At 46.1% G+C, this 19,220-nt stretch overlaps 1 protein-coding gene across 2 annotated transcripts in view; it reads left to right on the forward strand.

The window, feature by feature from the left end:
- The window catches only part of COL5A1 (collagen type V alpha 1 chain), a 404,609-nt gene that overhangs the window by 331,527 nt on the left and 53,862 nt on the right, over positions 1-19,220 (forward strand). For both annotated transcript variants that reach the window (XM_054997811.1, XM_054997812.1), the window contains exons 40-50: positions 835-924; positions 1,038-1,091; positions 1,782-1,889; positions 6,821-6,928; positions 7,785-7,838; positions 8,410-8,463; positions 9,120-9,227; positions 11,326-11,379; positions 11,506-11,613; positions 12,874-12,927; positions 15,015-15,122. In XM_054997811.1, the coding sequence (XP_054853786.1) occupies positions 835-924; positions 1,038-1,091; positions 1,782-1,889; positions 6,821-6,928; positions 7,785-7,838; positions 8,410-8,463; positions 9,120-9,227; positions 11,326-11,379; positions 11,506-11,613; positions 12,874-12,927; positions 15,015-15,122 (900 nt within the window). The remainder of the gene's footprint in view (positions 1-834; positions 925-1,037; positions 1,092-1,781; positions 1,890-6,820; positions 6,929-7,784; positions 7,839-8,409; positions 8,464-9,119; positions 9,228-11,325; positions 11,380-11,505; positions 11,614-12,873; positions 12,928-15,014; positions 15,123-19,220) is intronic.

Below are 19,220 nucleotides of genomic sequence, written 5' to 3' on the forward strand. Positions count from 1 at the left end.
GCCTCTGCATCACACTGACTGCTCATATCTAGTTTACAGTCCACTCTTACTCCAAGATCTCTTTCACATATACTACTGCCCAGAAGTGTATCTCCCATCCAGTGTTTGTGCTTCACATTTTTGTGGCCCAGATGTAATACTGTGCACTTACCTATGTTGAATTGCATCCTGTTCACAACTTCCCACTAGAGTATTCAGGTCTTGTTGAATTTTATCTCTGTCTTCTTGGGTGTTTGCCACTCCTCCCAATTTGGTATCATCAGCAAATTTCATGAGCAGCCCTTCCACTCCTTCATCCTGATCATTGATAAAAATATTGAAAAGTACTGGGCCAAAACCGAGCTCTGCGGCACCCCACTGGACACCTCCCTCCAATATTTCCTTCCTTCCCTTTAGAGATCTCTTAAAAGACTTTTCCCTTGGGGAGGCCAGAATGATTGATGCTTCAGTCTCATGATGCCACCACCAACAAAGCCAAGACCCTTGTTAACTTAAAGGGTTTCTTCTCTTCAGAAACACACTGTTCAAATAGCCACGGAAGATCTTTTTACCTTGGGCTGTTGGGGGCTGCTCTTTTAAACTGTTATGTTGTTTTAATGTGAAATTAGGTGAGTAGTTAAAATATATATAAATGTATATCTTATATTTGTTCTGTGATCACTTGGAAGACTTCAGCCAAAAAGTAAACAGAAGTAAAATATATGGAATGAATGAATGGACAAACGAATGAATGGTCGATGTATTGTCGAATGAATGGTCCATCCAATGACTTTTGGGTGGCTGGGATGCTTCCGCTTAGTCTGCTGAATCTGACCTTGGAACTTCCCATTGCAGGGTGACCCAGGTCCTGCTGGCCTTCCAGGAAAAGATGGTCCACCTGGTCTGAGAGGTTTCCCCGGCGACAGAGGTCTTCCTGGCCCCATTGTAAGCCACGCTTTGTTTAACGCATCCTGTTGGCAGCATCTCTCTGTGCAATGTTGTTTGTATTTCTTTTTTTGTAATTGAATGATTACCTCTTTCTTTTCTGTGCCCTGCAGGGACCTGTTGGACTGAAAGGCAATGAAGGTCCACCTGGCCCCCCTGGCCCAGCAGTAAGTAAAAGCCTTTCCTGCCTAAAATCTTCTCACTAAACCTGGGGTTTCCTGCAGCAGGGACATTTTTTTATGGAAGAGCTTTCAATCACTCATTCCCACCCCCAGTCTCAAAATCAACCGGGGGTTACCACTTCATCTGCTGCATGTGAGAACGGGCCTCAGCTTTCCCCACTATCCCCACCAACTTCAGTTTTGTGAAGCATGCCCTTAATGGCCTGAGGAGCAAGGACCACACATGTGGTTTCTCTGTAGCTTATTTTAACTCAACTGTTTCCATCAACCTCTTGGGGCACAACCACTCTGAGTAACTTAATGGTAATCCCCTCCTTTCAGGGAGCCCTTAGAATTGTAGTTCTGTGGGCAAAAAGGATAACGATGGCTAACAGAGGGGTTCTTGGCACCCTCACTAAACTACAGCTCAGAGGTTTCTCCTATGGAAGCCATGGTAAAACCATTATTTATGGCGTTGCCAGGGCCAATATTTCCTAAATTTTGGAGTTAGCAACACAAAGAGGAGAGTGGAATTCCCCTGAGATACTCCCCCTGCTTGCTCCTGCATGTGGATAGTTGTGTGGATGGTTATCTCTGGGTCTCTATGGAGGTAGTCGAGCTTTCGGCACCCCTTTCTCCTCACATGTTTTCTCCAGCTTCTGATCTTCTACCTGTTCTCTTCAACTTTCCTTGCAGGGGTCTCCTGGCGAGCGAGGTCCTGCTGGAGCAGCTGGCCCGATTGGTCTCCCAGGGAGGCCTGGGCCCCAAGGGCCACCTGGCCCTGCTGGTGAGAAAGGAGCCCCGGTAAGTCTTTCATACGGGGGGTGGCCTGGGGCAGGGCCAGCCTGAGGGCACAGGTGATCCCAGCAGTTGTGCCTTGCTTGGGGCACTGGTTTTGCTCAAGGTGCCAGAGAAGTGGAGGGCGGTGGGACGCAGCTCCTGCAGTGCAACAAGGCAGGGATGAGGGGGTGTATCAACCCTGGCTGAGGGGGTGTGCTGCACTGCAATTTAGCTTGGAGGGTGTGCTTTGCAACTAGAAGCCCTGAAGTGGGGCTGGAGTTGGAGACACCATTAGTGCTTCTTCTGGATGCCATAGCTTGCCTCCATAACATATGACTGTATGAAGAGGCCTTCTCCCAAATCAGACCACAGCTCCACTTAGCACATCATTGCCGTCAAGGAAAGGAGAATTGAACCTGCGACCTACTGGGAATTGAACCTGTGACCTTCTGCATACAAAGCCCTTGCTTTACCACTGAACCAAGACCCCTCTGGCACAACCAAAGAACACAGCTGTAGACTTCTGCTCGTTAACATGCCAAGGTTTTTCCTATGAAGTCTACTCCTTGATCCATCAACTGCCCCTACAACCGTCGGTGGCTCTCCAGAGGCTCAGGCAGGGAAAGGTCTTTTTCCTTTGCTACAGTGAGAGGAACATTGATCCTGCAGAGGACTCTTTTGTCTCTGGTAGATCTGCAGAAGTGAAGCATGTCATTCTGATCCGGACAAGGCACAGGAAGTTTATGAATTTTTTAATGACTAAAATAACCTACAGAGTCTTGTGGCACCTTAAACATTAGCACATTTATTATGGCAGAAGTTTTCACGAGCCAAAACCCACTTCATCAGATGCATGAAATTTAATATTTGATTGGCAGAGATCATTACACTCAAGGGTACAAACAGCAGGAGGGCAGAGGTAGGAAGTAGAAAAGAGCTATTGCCAAGTGAGCCCAGCAGGCCAATTTCCCAAAGCGAGGTGTGTCACATTACATTGCCATGCACCGGGTGGAAATGAGAGCCAACTGGCTGGCTGTGCAAAGTTTGTAGTGGCAAAATAAAACCAGAATCTGGTGGCACCTTAAAAGATTAGTAATGTTTAGCGCAGCAGAAGCTTTTGTGAACCATGCCTTACTCCAGTAGATGCAAGAGTCCACTGTTCATTCAGAGTGGATGTGGACCATTCCCCAGCACTGCTGGATTGGCAAAGGAGGATGGATCTGAATAGTGTACCTAAATCTGTATGGAGCAACAGTTACTTGTTGTAATGAGATAACCATCCCAAGTCTTTATTCATTCCAAATCGGATAATATCAGATGAGCATATGAATTCCAAGTTAGCAGCTTCTTTCTGGAGCCTCCTGTTGAGAATTTTCCACTGAAGTACTGCAGTGGCTGTGTGTGCTTTGCAACTAGAAGCCACTGTGAATAGTCTCTTGTTGGAATCCAAGGAGACTGAAAGGCTCCCACTGGTTTCTGCCTCTCTCTAACATCTAATTTGTGCCTCTTTATTCTGTTGTGTAGAGACTGCCCACTCTGGCCAATGTAAAGGCACAAGAGGATTGCTGGTGACCAAAGGATGTTGCCACTGTAATCTATTCCCAGTGACTGACTATCATGAAGATTCATGTGGCAGTTGACGTTGACATGGATGAAGCCCTGATTTGGCCCTGTTGTTGCAGCAAGACAGGCCAGGGCAGCCAGAGAGTTTCATAGCTTTGTAGCCCAGGTGAATAAGAGCACATTCGAGTGCTTGGATCACCTGAAGATCCTGTTAGATTCTCAACAGGACTTGGAGTTTTTGGTGACAAAATGACAACCCAAAAGTCTGAGCTGATCTCTCTCCTTTTATCCTCACCCGCCCTGGAGGGATAGTCTCTAGAAAATGTGCCTGTCCTCAGCTTTTGTAGTCAGTTTTTCTCTGGATGCTGTCCAGTTTGAATCAAGAGCTATGGCAAGTTTTTCTGCTGGTTGAGAGGAATATTTGGCTGTACAATTGGGAGGTTAACCCAGAGCATTGGGCTTGTCCAGCCCGTGTATTCTTGTGGACTCGGACTCTTTGGAAAGCCGCTGCGAATAGTCCTTACTTGGAACCAAAACCTGTCTAATACTAGGGAAGAAAATATGCCTTGTTTTTTCCACCCAGATAGCCCTGTAAGTTTACCAGATTCAAGGTCAAGCAGCACCTCTCAGAAGAGGGGCCACGTTCAGGTCTCTGCTGGTTCTCCAAAGGAACAAAGGAACAGAACTCTGCCTGGTGCCACGTTGGGCCAGTCCTCAGATCCCTTCATGGTTTGTCTCCAGCAATTTGCTCTTCAAGACTAGTGTTTATTCCATTTCTTTTTAGGTTACCCCCAAGACTGGGGATCTGTGCTCTGTCCTGAATCTGAAATGGCTGAGCAAGATATTTGGAAACCATTGCAGGATTCCAGTGTTTATAGCAGCGGCACTAAATCAATGGGATTTTCTTGCTTCCATCAACCTCTTCAAAGATTATCTGCGTCTTCCCATTTGTAGTCGGCCAATGGAAATAGCTGTATTTATTACAATCTGTACTTTCAGAACACAGCTTTGCCATTAATACAGTTCTCAGTGCCCACCTAGTTGTGATTGAGGTAGTACTGGCCCTGGCAATAAGGCACAAGGGCCATTTCTGGAGGACATCTTGTCCATTCCCCTGACAGGAGCCTTCAAGTCCTGATGGATGTTCAGCCCACTCAGCCTTCCTTCAGAAAGCAGTGTGCATGAGTTCTCTCAGCCCAACAAAATGTCTGGAGCACTTCGGAATAATCCTGGGCGTGGTGCAGTACAAGATGGTCCCTCTTGGAGGAATAATCCAGGAAGATCTCAGATCTCTATGCACAGAGAGAATTGAGGGAGCAGCCCCTTGCCCAGCTTTTCTAGAATGGTCAGGTGTTCATGCTAGATCTCATCAGAGGGTGCTGCGCTAGTCATACATCACTAGTCATACCCACCTCCAAAGATTTCATGTCTGGCATTGCCATTGCTATGATTGGTCACAAGATCTGCTACAAGATATGGGACTTTTAGTACCCCACAGGAATCTGCTGTCAGACGTAAAGTTCCATGTCTCCCAAGAGATGTTGCTTCAAAAGTCTCGCAAGAAATCTATCTGGAACTTTATGCCATTGATCTAGCTCTGCTCACCTTCCGGGAGCAGATCCTAGTCCATCATGTTCAAGAAGCCCGCATCAGTAGTAGGGGTTAGGGGGCGTGTTCCCCGATCAACCGCAGAAAGACCAACCCCAACACCTTCAGAGTGCCTCCTTCATGGATCGGCTGCAGGACTTCAGTTCAGGAATCGGAGTGGACTCTGCCCCTGTCCCCAAGAACTGATTCAGCCCTCAGACAACAATGGTAGACTTCCTTTCTTCTCACTTGTCCTAAAGATAGTATCTATTTTATAAACCAAAACCCAAGTAGCAGGTTTATGGATCTGCTTTGCAGAGAACCTTCTCCAAAAAGTGGATGTGGAGACTGCCATTGGACGTGCTGAAGAGCAGAATTCTATGGAAAGAAAATGTCTTTATTTGCAGCTCCTGAAAATGTCCAAGTACTAGCTTCATAGCAATATTCCTTGGATGCCACAAGGAAAGGCATTTTTGAGACGCCTGTTCCTCAGCTCTGTTGCGTGCCTTCCCAGCTGTTCCAGTGCTGCTATAGGGCCTGAAAAGTACAGAATGTGGGAATGGAAGTTCTCCTTGTGGTACCAGCTGACCTCAAAGCCTGGAGTTCACTGGGTCTTTTCTAGGTATACCAGCAAAGACAATGGAAATTACCAAAGGTGGGGAGGGAGGTATCTGCCCCAGCATACAGGGCTTTATCCTCTGACTGTCTGGGCAAAGAAAGCATGCTTTTCCAAAGGCGTACAGATTGTGTTCTTGTCTAAGAAGTGTTCTTCCCCAAGGTACAAAGGCAATCATTGGCAACCATCTCTCATGTGTTATAGGGGATGTGGGCAGGACTCTGCGAGAGTAAAAAGGTCCAGGATAGAGGCGGGCACGAACTGGGAAAATGGTTCTTTGTGGTTTGTGGTTTGTCAAATTTCACGAATCTCTATGAACTTGCCCAGTTCACAAACCGGTTTGTTTGGTTCATCAGTTTGTCACTTCTGGGGCTGCAGAAGATCTGCAGAAAGGCCCCCCACCGTTGCCTAGGCAACAGATTGATTGGTGCCAGGCTGTCTGCAGTGATGAACTGAAAAATGAGCCATATGAACCACTCTAAAAATCATAGCAGTTTGTCGTGGTTTGTCAGAAATGAACTCCAATGAGCCGTCGGTTCATGAACCAAAAAATGGCCTGGTTCATGACAAACTTTGGTTTGTATTTTGGTTTGTGCCCATCTCTAGTCCAGGATATTTTGTGTTCTATGTAAGCATGTCTTAACTAAAAAGACAAGCAGATGTCATGAACAGTGTTTGAAGTGGGGTGGGGTGGGGAGGGTTAGGGTTTCTAATTGTCTGCACATTAAGAGGTTCTTAAAAGTTCACCTGCAGATTGCTGACATGAAAGAAATTCTAACTGGGTCCTCCTCCCTTGATGTCATCCCCCTTTTTGCTCATAGCAAAAAGTTTGCTGAAGGTTTTCACTTTTAAAGACAGTTTTTCTTGTAGCTGTCAGAAAAAGAACTAGCACCATCTGGAGAGAGTTCACTTCCTCCCCTTTTTGGGGGGATAGTCGGCTGAGGTCAGGAAATCTTTTCATGACAAAACTTGCCAAGATCAAGTGGCACGGGGAACATCTTGTTCTGGCTTAGGGAAGTGCGGGGGTGAACAACTTCTTGCAGGGCACTGTCCCATTCCACTGTCTTTGGAAGAGGTTGCTCCAAAGGATCTAGACTGCCTTTAGTGAACACCCATGGTAAGAAATCTCTGTTAACTTGCAGAGGAAAAGTTGTTTGACCATGTTGGAATTTTCTGTTGTTCTTTCTAGGGTGAGAAAGGGCCTCAAGGTCCAGCAGGTCGTGATGGTATCCAAGGGCCAGTAGGGCTTCCAGGCCCAGCAGGTCCTGTTGGCCCACCAGGAGAAGATGGAGACAAGGTGAGAGAATCTAAAGTTCGGGTGTTTTACACTGGGAGACTGTGGGGCAAAAATTATCTCATTTCCTGCAGAGTTGTTCTCCCTTAGAAGTTCAGTGGAACCAACCAAGATTTCTCCCTGGTCTCCAAACCACAACACTTGCAGAGACAGAAGTGGTCAGCTAAAGGTCTAGCTTGATTTCCATCCTCTAGATGAATCGGAGCAAAACTGTTCTGAAGGGCCAGCCAGATGAGCTGTACAGTACAGAGCTGTTTCCCATTTTGCCTCTTGTTCCTGCCCCATTTGAATTTTTGATACTTTCAAGCAAAGAATGGGTGCATGTTGGAATGTGAGAACAGAATGGTACAGGGTAGGCCTGCTTGTGCAAAGCAAACTGACCCCAATCTACGCCACAGACAGATGGGCAGAGACTGTATGTTACAGTGCAGATTCCATGGACGTTACACCTGCCCGACCTCGTATGTTCTTATATCAACAACTCTTATCTGGATGAATGACAGTCTACCTGGTAATGGAGGGTGGAAAGAGCTGAAATCCTTTGAGGGGCACCAATGAAGAGCTATTTAATATTTTAATCAGATTTTTCCATGATTACACTCCCAAGCCAGAGGCTCCAAAGGTGCCTTGGAACTCTTCCAGAAGACAATACACAGATTTCAGTTGTCCTCTGTCAGATCATTGAGGCTAGCCAAAATGATGATCCAATCAATCATAGGTCTGGGAGGACTGTAAATGCAGCTGCTGAGCCTTGTCCTGGCCCTCCTGGCTCAAACTCTTTCCAGATGTTTGATGAGGAAGTTCTGCTTTGACGTGGTGTTTACACAGTGATATATGATGGCATTTTCCTGCTTGATAGGGTGAAATTGGTGAACCTGGACAGAAGGGAAGCAAAGGTGACAAAGGGGAACAGGTAAAGTGTGGCTTTGGGGTGGGTAGTCTCATATCTTTTTGGTGTCATGAAGCTCCCCTCCTCTTTCCTTCCACAACCCTGTTAGCCTTGGCAAAGGAGGAGTTCTGAGGCAACAACTGATCTCTCAGCCCTTCCAAGGTGGGCTGGGTGAAAGGGAGCATTTCTGCACTGGGGAAGGGGGAGGTCTTGGCTCCTGGAATCCCTGTGTCTGCATCTGAACAAAGGCACAGTCACACACACACACACACCGACCGATCGCCCAGCAGACAGTCAGCGAGGAGCACCGATGCTTCTCCAGCATCCTCCTCAAGGCTGAGGAATGCTGCTCCGCCTCCTGACAAATGGACCCTTCTTTCTTAGGAACCCCCCCCCCCATGTCCATCTGGCAAATTGATGTTGCTGGAGAAATCCCAGGGGTGGACCTCTTGCCATTTCCAGCAAAATAGGATGTGAAACTAGTGCATGAGCTGGGCTTAGCCTTCTGTTCAGCATTTTCCTCCCGCTTGCTGAGGCCGGGTGCCCCCCTGTGTCCACCTGGCTATTTCACTGGGATTTGTCTGTTTCCTGACAGGGTCCGCCAGGTCCCACCGGCCCACAGGGCCCAATTGGCCAACCAGGTCCAGCTGTAAGTATGGCTCCTACCGTTAATCTTTAGATACCTTGTGAAATCCCGCTGAGAATTATGCGTATAATGAGGGGCGGGGAGGGCTTAACCTGAGCCAGGACTCAGCTTAGGAACGAGCAGGCTTGAATCCTGGGATACGTGAAACCAATTGAAAAAGTTCAAGACGGGTATCCATGTTAGCCTGCCTGTAGCAGTAGAAAACAGCAATAACCCAGTAGCACCTGTAACACTAACAACGTTTTGTTAGTCTTATGGGTGCTACTGGACTTTTGCTCTTTTCTACTAATAGAAAAAGTGTCTCTAAGCACATGCATAGTGCCTTTCTCTCACCTTCGAGGAAGCGTAATCTGATTCAAAAAGAGCAAGCCTGCTCGGTGAAAGGGCTGGTTTCAGACTGGTTTCAAACTTTTCAGAATTTAGATCTGGGATGGGGTAGAGATGGAAAAGGGTGCATGTCTTCTCTCCCTCAGCTTGTCCCCTTGGTTGCTGGCCATCCCATTGAGAGGCACTTCTCTTTAAGGTGGCGTCCATGCTAGGGAAGAGCCTTCTGTGCAAGGGGGTGCTTCACTGTAGTCAGTGGAGGAGTTGTGAGGATTGCTAGGAAGATCCCATTTGGCAACAATTGTTTGATCAATGTTCCTTCTTTTCCTCCTGAGGGGGCTGATGGGGAGCCTGGTCCTCGAGGACAGCAAGGTCTCTTTGGGCAGAAAGGTGATGAAGGACCAAGAGGTTTCCCTGGGCCCCCAGGCCCCGTCGGTTTGCAGGTAACTTTGAGGAGCTTGAGTTCACAGCAAGCCTCCAATGGGCAACTGGTGCAGTGCTGTGCAAGGGATGCAGGCTACGTGCCTGTCCCAAGGAAGCCTCCTGAGCAATAGGCCAGAGCAGGACAGGTGCTACTTGGAGAGTCAGCCATTTTTGCTCTCTGAGCTGAGCTGCTCGCATGCTCTGCTGTCGCAGTTTCTTGCCGGCCTCAGAGCATTGTCTCAGCTTGCACCTCCTCCAACAGGAGCTGGGCTTGGTGTGGGCTGGCAAAGCCTGGAAATGCTCTACTTGCCCCCCCCCCCCCCCGGTTCTAGCAATGGTTAGTTTAGGTGAGATGTTACAAATATGTTTTTGTTTAACATGCTCACAATGCCATCATAAGCACTGTAAGACTTGAATTGACTTAAAAAAATGGCACTTGGCTTAGGATGTCACCGCTAATGGCTATTTTTACTGAAGTGATATGCTGTTGTTGAATATTTTGTTTCTAGAAGCACACGGGAGCTATTTTTTTCCTTTTGAAGAGAAAAGAGAACCAAATGAGTGGGGCAGACAGAGCCAGAGCTAGGCAAGTCTGCATTCCCAAACAAGCTGGTGCTTAGTGCTGACTTTCCTGTGCTTGAATATAGTTTGGGGGGACCACACCAGAAAACAGGGGGCACAAAACAAGAGATCCAGAGGAATTAGCCGTGTTAGTCTGTAGTAGCAAAATAGTAAAGAGTCCAGTAGCACCTTAAGGACTAACCAACTTTACTGTAGCATAAGTTTCGAGAACCACAATTCTCTTCATCAGATGCATGAAGAAAACGAGATGTGTCTCTAGAGATTTGTCTCTAGCTGGTATGAGGTAGAGAGATGTTATTTTTGTTAGCATTAATTAAAAGATGCCCAGTGCATTTTGACATTACCCTTGTCTGGAGAACCTAAGATGATAGAATCATATATACATTATAGTGAATTTATTTATTTAAAGGTAAAGGTAGTCCCCTGTGCAACCACTGAGTCATTACTGACCCATGGGGGGGATGTCGCATCATGACATTTTCTTGGCAGATCCCACCCTCCTGCGAACAGGCTCAGGGCAGCTAACATCAACAAACCAAAATTTGATATTTTGAACCAGCTGCTGCAATACTAACAGATTCAGAGCTACGCTGGTGAATGTTGGCAATCACCTTGATGTGACGGTCAGTTTTCACTCATACGTGTTTGTAAATGAGACTAATAAATACCTTCTTTGGAGGTGTTTACAAGATTTGTCTACAGGAGCCAGCAGTAGAAACAAAATAGAAAAGAGTCCAGTCGCACCTTTAAGACTAACCAACTTTACTGCAGCATAAGCTTTCAAGTACCACAGCTCTCTTTGTCAGATGCATGCATTAGAAACAGTTCACCACATTTTAGGCTTTTATGCCGTACTTTACTTGATATTAAAATCTTTTTCTTGTAAGTGGTTCTTTTTATATAACTTTATTCATTCATATAATTTTAACATAACCTCTTATTTAATTAAGAAAATTCAGTTAATATATTTGCATATTATATTACAGATTCCCTTGAGGAAGCCAATTTGGTGAAACATGTAGGGAATTTGGGAATTTTTAAACTAAGTAATAACCATATTTTTTTCATTTCTTGCACTATCAACCTGGCTTTTTTTTTATATACCTCCCCTTGCCCAGCCCGAGAAGGGGCTCAATTTCTGGCTGCTAAAGAACAACCTGTGTCCATCAGTTAGTGTTAATAGCTGCAGCTTAATATACCCTCTCAGCTCCCAATAGTTGTAATAATATGTAAGTGGTTTGCTTCCGCAAGAGACAGCATATTGAACTTGAAGAAGCCAGGCTCCCTCTTCTACTGCAACCCCCACTGTAAGGCCTTTTTACACATTACACCCTGGGTTTGCCACAGAATGTGCTCAGCAGAGCCTTGGCCAGTCCTGAGTAAGTCTATACAACATTTGCAAACCTAGGTTTGCCTCACACTACTGAGGCATTTTAATGCATATATTCTTACAGTGTTTTCAAGGGTGCATCTTTAAAAAGTAATAAATGTGCAAATGAGCCATACATAAAAGTCCATCTGATTCTGCTTTTTCAGGGTTTACCGGGACCTCCTGGAGAGAAAGGAGAAACGGGTGATGTTGGCCAAATGGTACGTTCTGTTCTTGCTGTTTTTTAAAATCCCCTATTCCCTGATATGTTGATATTACCAAGTACTTCGCCATCCAAAGAATTATCTTTCCACTGATGAAATGCCTCTTTCCCCTCCCTCTGAAAGGGTCCCCCAGGTCCCCCAGGACCAAGGGGTCCATCTGGATCTCCAGGAGCAGACGGGCCTCAAGGTCCACCTGGTGGGATTGGAAATCCTGGATCTGTGGGTGAGAAGGTAATGTATCATGGACAGAAATGGACTCCAAAAAAAACATTTAGCTATGACTGTTCCAGCGGGGAGCATTGACTGAGACCAAGCAAGCAGTTCTTTAACTCCTATGAGTGAAAGAATGGGTTAATGAGGCAGAGCAAGATGAAGTTGGGGGAGAGGCCGCTAGCTACAAGCCCAAGGCAAGGCTGGCTTCAGAATTTTCAGGGCTGCCCAAGGAAGAAACTGTCAGTAAACAACACCCTTCACCACCAAGGCTTCTCCAACAGAGAATGCAGTCTAGTCTCCTCTATCAGTTGAGGAATCTAATAAGGAAGCTAATTCCATTCCAAATGTGTTTTTATATTTGTTTATATAAATACCTTATATCCAGCTTTTTCAAGATGAAACAGCTGAAAGACAGGGGGCTTGTGTTGCCTGTCAGGGTGCAAATAGCTTGACCTGGCCCCCAGAATAAGATAAAGGTGATGTCAGGTTGGGCATTGCTCAGCTGGGGCATTATCATAGACAAGGTCTTCTCAAATTGCCACTCACCCAACCTGTGACTGTGGGGATATCCTAATAAAGTCTTTTGAAGAGGTGACGGGCAGGTTTAGATGGGGAGATGCACTGATTCCAGACGATCAGGGAGTTCATAGATCAAGGCCAGCACTTTAGATGGTGTGTTCAACACACTGGAAGCTTTGGATAGTGTTTGATTCAAGTGAAATCAGTTCAGTTCAGCAACTTCCCATCCGCAGAGGGGCTGCTGTGTTCTGAACCAACTGAAGGTTCCAAATTCTTTTGGCAATACCTCCTCATAGCCAGGAGGGCAGTTCCACCACACTTGTGCCAGTGCTAGTGCTGGGGGGAAGCAGAAACCAGGTGATGACTTTGCTTCCAAAGACCACCTAAGGAGGGCCACGGACAACTGCTGGCCATAGAATCTGCCCCCTCTTGTAATTCCTGCTGCTGGCCAGGGCTCAGGGAGCAGGCCTTTTGCTGGAGATGGCAGCCCGTGCCTAGAATGGTGAGGGCCTGGAGGGATGCTGGCAGGGAAGGCATGGCTTTGGCCAGTGATGGCTCTGGTGAGCGCTGAAAGAGGAGGACACAGAGGAGCCACGTCAGGGACTTTTGGGTTCTGCCGTGCCCTGTCCAGACTCCAATAATTCAAAGGAGCAGGTGTACTTGAGAGGGGAGAAGGGCTGTATCTCATCCCTTCCCCCTATCAAAAGCAAATGTGATGCCATTTTTTTTTCTTGGTTACATGATACCCTGTAATTTTAGGGTGAACCAGGAGAAGCTGGAGAACCTGGCCTGCCGGGAGAATCTGGCCCCCCGGTAAGTTTGAAATGTTTTATTTTCTATATTCAGATGAGAGATGCATGCGCAGAGATGGTTGGAGGCCTAACAGAAGTTTCTGTCACTCCCACCAAACCACTGGATCTTCTTCCCTGGGTTGTGCAGCACAAGCATCTCATTTGTTCCCAGACTGAGATGGGCAGTTCTCGTGGGATGTGCATAGGGTTGCCAGGTCCCTGTACCCTCCCTCGTGCTGTCAGTGAGGTCCTCGTCACTGGAAATGTGGGCCTCATTCCACCCATTTGAGGCCAAAATCGGCCCCAAACAAAGTGCAGGAACACTCCTGCACAGGAACAGTCCTGCGGCCGGTGCGACAACGTTACTTCTGGAAGTGACGTCGCAGCACCAGTTGGGAGCACGCATGTGGTGCACATTCCTGAGGTGCCTCCTGGTTGGCAGGCAAGGTGGCAAACCCCCGGGAGTTTGCCCACCACCAGCGGGCACCTAGGAACCCTAGGAACGCACCGAGTGTCAATCCCCCCCCCCCCGCCTCAATTTCAACATTCGGGAGGGGCCCAGCGTGTGCTGCAGCAAAGTTTCCAACTCTTCCCTGGTATCAGGAGCCTAGCTGGTTAATTGTCGCAAGAGCACGTGGACGTCCCAGCCTACTTCCCTCAAGGGCAGCAAGCGGACTGTAACAGAGAAGCAGGGATGAAATCGTATCTGCCTTGTGGCCGCTGGCGTACGAAGGCTGGAGCGGGACTGGCCACCCTGCCTCCCTCTCAGGACGGAAGTGGCCGTGAATATGTCAGGGGCAAGGCAGCCCCTGGCTTTTAGCAGGAAGGACAGAAGGAGCAACGGGTGGGGAGTGGGGGCTCCCTGCCCTGCCCACACATTGCACTGAGGAACTTGCCAGTAAAGTTTTACATTTATAGATCACTTTTTGAGCATTCAGAGCATTTCATGTACATTAACTTGGTAATTCATGCCATAGCCCTGTAAGTTAAGTCACTATTTACCTCCATTTTTCGTATGGGGGTGTTGAGAGCATAGCGGCTGCCTAAGGGTAACTAGTAAGCTTAGGGGACATTTGAACCCAGGACTTCCCTGCTCACAAGCTAGGCCACCAAGCAAACAAGACATTGGTCCTGAAGATTGTACGAGCACTCATCCGTTCTGTCCGCATCTCCTCTTTGGATGGGAGTGTGGAGGCCAGGCTATGTTACAAAATTCACGGGACTGCCGTCAGGCCTCTACTTAGAGTTCTGTGCTGAGAACTCAGTTTTCAAGTGTGCAAGGGCCCCATTTGGTTTGGGACCCTGGCCCACGCAAAGAAGGACCTTAAGCCCCCCTGACACACACACACGCACATGTGTTCCCACGCATGTGCATGCACGCGCGCACACACAATTTTTCCAATCTGATAAGTCCATGGAGAGTTGTTTGTTTTCCCAGTTGAGGAAACTTACATGGACTGAATAGCAGACCCCTCGAGTTTTTTTTCAAATGGAGAGAATAGTGTCATGTTGAGGGAGGGCTTAAGCTCCGCCTCTTCCCTTGCCATGGTTCCGATCCAAGGTGGGCACTGCATGTCTGGAAACTAAGTTCCAAGCAGAGAACTCCAGAGGTACGTCTATTTACAGCCCACGAATCTGCTACGTTGACACTTCAGTATGTAAATCAGCTCTGGGTGTTTGTTGTCTGTGGATTGGACTTGGGTTCTTTCCATTGTCTTTATTAAGTATTGTGATTAACAGCTCATAACAGCAACTTTATTGAAGACTGGAAGCACACAGACTGAAACCAGGTGCAACAGGAGCCAATTTATACATAGGAAAACCTTTTTAGCAACAACCAATTCAAAACAAGTAGTTAGAATCCTTCATTTGCATAAACCATATACATAGTAACTTATTTCCAGTATGGTGATTGGCCTTTATTATACAGATCTGATTGGCCACTGCCAGCATGAAACAACCAATAGTAATGAAGGTTTCAGGAGCCTTAGCTCAGCTTGAAGCTATGCTAATACATAACAGTCTTCCTTGCAGTTTGTTACATCCCCTTTAATAAACGGACAAAGCTTTTAAACTGTGATAACATGATCTCCCATCTTCCCCTTACAGGGTCCTAAAGGCGAAAGAGGGGAGAAGGGTGAAGCGGGTCCATCCGGGGCTGCTGGTCCTCCAGGTCCCAAAGGCCCACCAGGTGATGACGGTCCCAAAGGTAGCCCTGTAAGTAACTCTCCTTGTATTTCAAGAGCTGTAATGCCAGGAAAGAAGGAAGCCTTTCTATCAAGTCACACCAGCAACCTGTGCTCTGCCTTGAGATTTTGCCTCTGCTTTGGTTCATTGGGACAGATACGTGGAGGAGCACCACCCCTTGTTTCTGCAGTGCTCTCTGTGGCATGTGATGTCCACGTGCTCTCCTTTTTCATTTTACTGCCCCTGCTGCCATGAGCCAGGGCTCACTGTGGTTCCCTGGGGCTTTTGCACACAGCCTGAATGTCATCTGCTTGCACAGTGGACAGGCAAGTATCTGCTGTTACTGTAGTTTGTGCAGCAACTCTTTGTTTGCATCCCCACTTTTGCAGAATGACATCACATGACCCAGCCATGTGATATTATAGGCAGTCAGTCCAAGTCTCTATTTACACCATTTTTCCCTAGGCCATTACAGTCAAAACTGAGGTTGCTCTTTTTGGAAATAGCAATGTCTGGTGTACAATAAGGAAGAAGAGAAGAAGACCCTTTCCGTACAGAGTGTAGCAAGTATCAGTTAGATAGGATAGTGAGGGCAGCAACTCTCTTGTCTCCTAAAGGTCATTTCCTTGTCTTGGTCTCCTATTGGGCTAAACCGGGCAATATCCTCCTCCTCCTCTCTCCTGAATCCACTCTCTCTATGATGTAGTTAGATAGACAGCATCTATCTCTGCCCTTTTTACTATCAGATATGTAGTTCCTAAATAAACTCTTTTAACCTTTAATCAGTACTGCATAAGTACCACTGCGTTATTGAGCACTCCTGCTAACAGCTCTTGCTGAATACTTTGGTCTACAAATCTTGCTTGAGTTAAATTAGGGATGTTTTGATGGGGGCCTTTTTCTCACAGGTGATTTACTCTTCTCTTTTTGAATGTTCGCTCCTCAAAGATCAGGTTCATTTTGGCCACCTGCCTTGCCACATGCTGTTTAATCCTGCTGTGCTTGCCATATTTTTTTTGCCCCCAGTGCCATGAAATAGAGAGGATTGTGTGGTGAAGTGTGGACATCATTGTTGGTGTTGCTGTCGGCAGGGCTTTTTTTCTGGGAAAAGAAGTGGTGGAACTCAGTGGGTTGCCCTCGGAGAAAATGGTCACATAGCTGGTGGCCACTCCAGAGGGCAATCTAAACTCCCCTCTGTCTGGAGATCAGGGGGCGGGGCCACCAGCCATGTGACCATTTTCAAGAGGTTCCGGAACTCTGTTCCACCGCGTTCCTGCTGGAAAAAAGCCCTGGATGTCGGCAACACCAGCACTGTCACATTACCATCACCTTTTTTCTTTATTTTTGGCTGTGCCCAATCACATTATGATGTTATGGCAACTGGAGGGACCCGGCCCTGTGTTGTCAGTAGTGGGGGAAAAGGAGGGGAATGATGGGCAGGAGGAGGAGGGAGGATCTGTGAGGAGGATGGAGAGACCGATCAATGAGAAGTGGCCTGCAGGGGCAGCGGGGAGGGGATAACAGATGGTGGGTGGAACCAAATGGAAGATTCTACACAATTGAAAAAGCCGACTCAAAACCACATTGAGAAAAAAACTGTGGGATAAGTACAGGCAGAAAATTGGAAGAGAACCCTTGAAAACACCTCATTGAAACCTGAAGAGGGAGTTCAGTGTGTGAAATTCAGAAGAAAACCCAAAGCAAGAACCAGCAAAAATTGCCCAGGCAGAAAAGGCCTGAGACGTCTTCACTGGATCCTGGGGCTATCTGTTCACTTCTTTTTAAAACTATCCCTACAGAAACATGATGTGGTCACATCACCCAGTCTCTAACCTGCCCTTTCTGGACAGAGTGGTTGAGGGAACAGAGTAGTTGAGGGACAAACTCAGATCCTCCTGGATAATTCATTGGTCTGGACCAATGTTCCCTCTAAGCTGTGCAGTGTAGTGAGCCAAAAAAAAAATTTGTGAGCTGAAACTTTCACAAAAATTTATTTTGTGAGCTGACTTGCATAAAAGTTTTGAGAGCACCTTTTTTTAAAAAAAAAAGATTGCAACCTACAAGAAAACAAACATACAAACAGTTGACTATCGTGCAAAGCAGTTTTTAGAAGTTTATAACCTCAACCTAATTAATATCTGAGAAATAATTTTTTAATTAATGTAAAGTGTAAATGACCGGGAAAGGCAATGGCAAACCACCCCGTAAAAAGTCTGCCAAAAAAACATCGTGATGTGATGTCCCCCTCCCATGGGTCAGTAATGACTCGGTGCTTGCTTATACCTGTAGACAGAATCAAGTCACATTTCATTACAGAGACTATTTTTTATTTGGAGTGCCATTGTTTAGTAGCAACAAGTAGTGAAGGAATGGCTGCCTCAGAACAAAAGCTTATAGTCACTCTCTTCTTTGTAGTGCTTTAGTAATGCTGTCTAATAGTACAACTGCACAATAATTTTGTAAAAGTTGCTGCCCTTCCAGCACTATGTAAGTACAAACCTAGTGACCGGCCCCCCCACAAACACTCCCTCGATGCTGTGCAGTGTGAGCACGCCTCCTTTTTTCTAAAACATGTATTTCAGTCTACAAACAGACAAACAAACTACAAACTAATTTGCTAGACTCAGAATATGCTAGTGATAATTCTGAATTTTTAAGGGTGACTGTAGATTGTGTGTGTCCGGATCTCTCTAGACTGAAATTTAGTTAAGAAATGCTTTGAACATACAGAGCTTTGATTGGAAACCTGAGCAGATGTGCAGCTCAGCAATTGGCATGAAATACTTCTGTGAAATTAAAGAATAATATGAGAAAATTAAGAGCTAGAAATGAATATGTATTATGTATGCAATAACGAAGTTAAAATAGCATCTTTACAAGATGCTTTTATATTTGAACATCTTTTTCTTATTTGTCTTGAAGTAAAACAATTGCACTGTTTCAACATTATGGTGAACTTTGCATAGGCATTCATACCTATCTTAATGTACATGTTGTAAAACTTGAGATAGGGCAAGCCTTGATTTCTGTCCTGTTGGACAACAGTATAAAGGTGCTTTGAAGAACCTCAACAATAACTCTCCAAAGCAGTGTCTCCGCCTTAGTCTTGTGGTGACCTCACAGCCATGTTAAATTCCTTACCTACTGGCCATAATTCAAAAAAAGAAGGAAGGACATAAACCATGAAAACAACCAATAAGACACAGGGAAGCAGCTAACCAATCAAAGGGACATGTATACAAGGTACATTTAACTGGTGGGTTTGGGGGGTTGGTAACTCATTAAATGATACAGCACGTGTGCAAATGAATTATGTTGGATAAAGCACATCATAGCAACAGTGCATGAGCACAAAAAAAGAAACTCACAGACTGAAAGGTCTGTAAAGGAAGGGAGAACACACACGTAAGGAAAGTCCCCATTAAAACCTGTAGAGAGGAATGACTGTCCTGAATGGAAAAGAGTCTAGTCACACCTTTAAGACTAACCAACTTTACTGTAGCATAAGCTTTCAAGAATCACAGCTCTCTTTGTCAGATGTCCTGAATGTACTGCTATCAATGCTGGTTTCTGGAAGATGCCTGAGACATGCAAGCTACAAGGCAAATCCTTGTTTTAAAAATACAAGCACATTTAAAAATCACTTAGAATGAATTGTTCTTGACTTTGCAAGCACAATAGAGGTGTTTTGTAATAAAAGAGATAGTTCCACATTCTGGTTTATTGCATTTTTCATGGATCAGCACAGGACTGTAGGAAGATTAGTAAAAAGCATGATACCCTGGAGATAACTAGCTGCCTCCCAGACATTTACCAGAAATACCCTCAAGGAATGCATGAATGCATAAGGAATGCATAAAGTTAAATATCACAGAATGCAAATCCCAAAAAAGATAATCCCCTCTCCCTACACACCAACAAGAGCAAAAATTAAGTTCTCATTATTTAATATTTAATGCATGAAGCTCACCAAATTGAAAGAGAAGCTGCTTGGTGGACCTCTCCTCCAGCTCCCCCTGCCAAGGCTGCATGGGCGCCCACTGCCGCCCACTTCCTTTTCCAGCTTCCAGTGCCGGGATTAACGAGGCTTCTGAGACTCCCTGGTCCACTGCCGGCAAAGAAGCCGTG

The sequence above is a fragment of the Eublepharis macularius genome, chromosome 14 (assembly GCF_028583425.1).
Source record: "Eublepharis macularius isolate TG4126 chromosome 14, MPM_Emac_v1.0, whole genome shotgun sequence".
NCBI classification, from domain to species: domain Eukaryota; kingdom Metazoa; phylum Chordata; class Lepidosauria; order Squamata; family Eublepharidae; genus Eublepharis; species Eublepharis macularius.